Below are 4,351 nucleotides of genomic sequence, written 5' to 3'. Positions count from 1 at the left end.
ACAATGTGGTGGCTGATGCTCTGTCCCGTGGGTGAGAAATGTTTTTTTGTCTATGTATAATATAATTGTGGGTCTGTGTTATGGGGGATTGGTTGTGGCCAAACGGACGTTTGGTTTTATGGGAGGGGGTGTTACGTGCCTGTTGGTGAACATTCACTGATACAAAACTGAGGTTGTACCCTCTGTGGAACAGTAGCTATGTTACAGAAATACAAAATAAAAACACTCAAATTCTGTCCGGTTGCATTTAAGTATACACATACACTCATATTTTACATCTCACAACATCCATAGTACACAAAATGAAAAACAAAATTATTGCCGTGTAAGATGTATGCACAGATTAAGGTTATAAAACAACTAGGCCTACTCTTTGGAGGTGAAAGAGTCAGGAGCACACATCAGAGGCTCCAGGCGGGGCACTAGCGGTGTCCATATTTGGCAGACCAGTCTGTTCGCCCGTGGATGGACGGGACCGGTGGGCGAGGCAGCAGACCGGGGGTGCTCTTGTTGCTCGATGGCATGTTGGTAGAGGTGTTCATCGGACTCCGGCCTGACTGCCATGTTGCATAATCTAAAAATAGCATCAAAACAGGTAAGACAGCTAAATATTACAGAAAGCTCTGAGCTCTGAAATCCATCCTCACTTGATGCTGTGGATTCCACCGGAGGACCCTGGTGCCTTCTGTGACCGGCTGAACCGACGTCTTTCTTGTAAAACGATGGCATGTATCCCCCTGGGATTGTATTGGTACCTGACATTTAAAACAAACAATAACCGATGCAGTCATTTGAATGGTAGCGATAACAACGAGCTGCAAAAAAAGATTGCAGTGAAGTTCAGTGCTACATGGAGACAAGCCTGTGTGTATGCATGCACACGAGTATATGCTTGTTCCTGTGTGAGAGGTGAATTGGCATCACATACCTATAGATATCAGAGATACTGATGTCGGTTTTCAATCCCAAAGTTGGACCTATATCCAACCCTGGAATTAAACCTGGAGTATCAATGAGCTGTGGAGAGAGGAGGCATTAATATTAACACGAGGCGTCTGTAGCTGCTTTGTATTCCAGATACCGGCAGGTATTGGTGTGTGTGTTTTTTTTTTTATTGCTACCTTTAACAGTTGTCCGTCGGTCCAGGGCCGACAGAGCAGAGTGTAAACGTTTCCGCCCAGCAGGAACAGCAGCAGCACAGCAATCATGAACAGCCATGAGAAGAGGAAGCTGAAAACTGCACCCCTGCAACCACATCAAGGTCAGAGGTCAAACAAGCGGTAAGGAGGTGAAACAGTTTGGTGTTTCCCCTCTTCTCACATGTTGCTAAAATCAATCCGACATTACAACCCAGCACTCACATCATGAGGAAGGTGCCTCCACAATCCGCCGTGCCGGAGCGCTCCGTGGGGTTTGCTTTGGGTGTCAGACCCAGAGGGCCCAGCACCAGACCCAGGAAGTTACACACCACCACCAGGAGGACCACGCAGCAGACGGCCACACACACTCCCCATCTGAAGAGGTTTACACACATGGTGTGAGCGTGTATGTCATTTTTGGCTTTTTCTTGCATTGATCTCATGTGTTGGCGCATCCAATTTTTTTTTATCATTTATTTTTGGACAGTAGTTTAGGTTATCAAGTTTACGTTCACACCAGCATATATGGTGTCCACAGTTTTTCAAGGTTAGGTAACGTTAGGTAAGCTCTTCCAGCTCCGCCGCTTCACCGACTGCCTCCGGCGGTCCAACAGCTCCTCCTCCCTCTCCTATTCCTACTCCTACTCCTCCAATGGAGCCGTGGCAGAGGTGGGGGAGGGAGCTGCTGGTGATGGTGTGGGCCCAGCTGTTGGTGGAGGGAAGCCACCAGCTGGTGCAGTTCATAAGGGGACAGCTGGAGCGAATGGTGTAGAGGGTGATCCATTTGTTCCCATTTGGATAATGTTGGGCCCCAATAATAATTGTTATATGTGAATGGCGCTCTGGAGTTTTTTTAGTTCACTCTCACCGCCGCAATTTTTGGATTTAAGGACTGCAGGAGGAGTTTGATTAGTAAATAAAGGGCTTTAGATATAACTTCGTTGTGTAAAATAGGGGAACAGATTTTTTCTCTCAGGTTAAACTACAAGAATCCTCCTGAGGAGAAAAGAAAAAGTGATGCACAACCAGCGAAATCAAGCTGAGGTGATTTATTGAACTCTGCCAGAAGAGGTAAAACTTAGACAATTCCCCGACAGGTGCTCGTAACGGTCGTACGCCAGAACCGGTAGTCGGGGGAAAAAAGAGTCTTACTATATCTATGTATCTACATTAGGAATTGGTACCGTGGGTCGAGGCTGTCAATAATCCTATAAAAAACTTGGCCGGCTCTTTCACAGGAGAAGGAGTCGTCCAGTTAAAACAGGACAATAAGACAGACCCTCAGAGTTAAAAAACCAGACCAGGTAAGATAGGAAACCGCTTAAACTAAGAGTACTTCACGGGAGGGCGTTTAAGTGAATTTAGTGGACAGTAAATATTAATTGCTGCGCATAGGTTTAAAGGGTACCTAGCTTGTTGAAACATAAGCCAGGCGAGAGCGTACTATTTAAAACAAAAAGTATAGCTTCCTCCCCCGTCTAAAAACAGTTGTATCCGACAGCGAACCCTGTAACACAATGAAAATCTAGTTGAGTCGGCCACTCAAATGCCAGTAGGACTGAAGAGGCGAAAAAGGCAAAACCCTTCCCTATCAATATATTGTTTGATTATATTACTGGTATATAATTAGAGGGTCTGTTATATTATTGCATGGCTTGATTGTATTATTGTTATATGATTATAGCATTTAGCAGAGACCTGAGAAAAAGTAGGCCCTAAACATTAAAAACGATGTATAAATAAATTCGTTGTGTAAAATAGGGGAGCAGATTTTTTCTCTCAGGTTAAGATCAAAATAGTGTGTGGTAGTATTACAGTGGTATTGCTGCATTGTTTATGATTTTATTACCATTATATAATAATAGTATTTTGAAAAATGGAGGATGAGAGAACCGAATGGGGTTCAGATGTAGGAGAGAATCCTCCAGGGGGATTATATACACCACACGCTGCGGAACCACGGAGGACATTAGGTCCAGATCCCCGTGAGTACGAAGAAGAAGAGGAAGAAGAAGAAGAAGAGGAAGAGGAAGAGGAAGAGGAAGAAGAAGAAGAAGAAGAAGTTAAAAGTTGATTTATTTCACTAATTCCATTCAAAAAGTGAAACTTGTCTATTATATTCATTCATTACACACAGACTGATATATTTCAAATGTTTATTTCTTTTAATTTTGATGATTATAACTGACAACTAAGGAAAATCCCAAATTCAGTATCTCAGAAAATTAGAATATTGTGAAAAGGTTCAATATTGAAGACCCCTGGTGCCACACTCTAATCAGCTAATTAACTCAAAACACCTGCAAAGGCCTTTAAATGGTCCCTCAGTCTAGTTCTGTAGGCTACACAATCATGGGGAAGACGGCCGACTTGACAGTTGTCCAAAAGACGACCATTGACACCTTGCACAAGGAGGGCAAGATACAAAAGGTCATTGCAAAAGAGGCTGGCTGTTCACAGAGCTCTGTGTCCAAGCACATTAATAGAGAGGCGAAGGGAAGGAAAAGATGTGGTAGAAAAAAGTGTACAAGCAATAGGGATAACCACACCCTGGAGAGGATTGTGAAACAAAACCGATTCAAAAATGTGGGGGAGATTCAGAAAGAGTGGACTGCAGCTGGAGTCAGTGCTTCAAGAACCACTACGCACAGACGTATGCAAGACATGGGTTTCAGCTGTCGCATTCCTTGTGTCAAGCCACTCTTGAACAACAGACAGCGTCAGAAGCGTCTCGCCTGGGCTAAAGACAAAAAGGACTGGACTGCTGCTGAGTGGTCCAAAGTTATGTTCTCTGATGAAAGTAAATTTAGCATTTCCTTTGGAAATCAGGGTCCCAGAGTCTGGAGGAAGAGAGGAGAGACACACAATCCACGTTGCTTGAGATCCAGTGTAAAGTTTCCACAGTCAGTGATGGTTTGGGGTGCCATGTCATCTGCTGGTGTTGGTCCACTGTGTTTTCTGAGGTCCAAGGTCAACGCAGCCGTATACCAGGAAGTTTTAGAGCACTTCATGCTTCCTGCTGCTGACCAACTTTATGGAGATGCAGATTTAATTTTCCAACAGGACTTGGCACCTGCACACAGTGCCAAAGCAACCAGTACCTGGTTTAAGGACCATGGTATCCCTGTTCTTAATTGGCCAGCAACTACCCAGGTAGTTATTGTAGGGACTTGAGGAGAGCCCTAGAGCCCAGCGCTCCGCTGCCATATAAT

The 4,351-nt window shown here is 44.4% G+C and overlaps 1 protein-coding gene across 1 annotated transcript; it reads right to left on the bottom strand.

Annotated features, from left to right (window-relative positions):
• Window positions 1-787: 787 nt before the first annotated feature.
• Window positions 788-1,555, bottom strand: LOC142933180 (prominin-2-like). Its single transcript, XM_076077311.1, has 4 exons — window positions 1,362-1,555; window positions 1,122-1,245; window positions 929-1,017; window positions 788-815 (listed from the first exon to the last, which is right to left on the bottom strand). Exons 1-4 carry the CDS (start codon window positions 1,532-1,534, stop codon window positions 788-790), a joined length of 414 nt encoding a protein of 137 aa, XP_075933426.1. The 5' UTR covers window positions 1,535-1,555.
• Window positions 1,556-4,351: the final 2,796 nt, after the last annotated feature.

This window comes from Anarhichas minor, unplaced genomic scaffold (genome assembly GCF_050575085.1).
Source record: "Anarhichas minor isolate MPS153535 unplaced genomic scaffold, ASM5057508v1 ptg000058l, whole genome shotgun sequence".
NCBI lineage: Eukaryota > Metazoa > Chordata > Actinopteri > Perciformes > Anarhichadidae > Anarhichas > Anarhichas minor.
The sequence above is the reverse complement of the archived record's forward strand: the minus strand, read 5'-3'. Positions and strand labels throughout refer to the sequence as shown.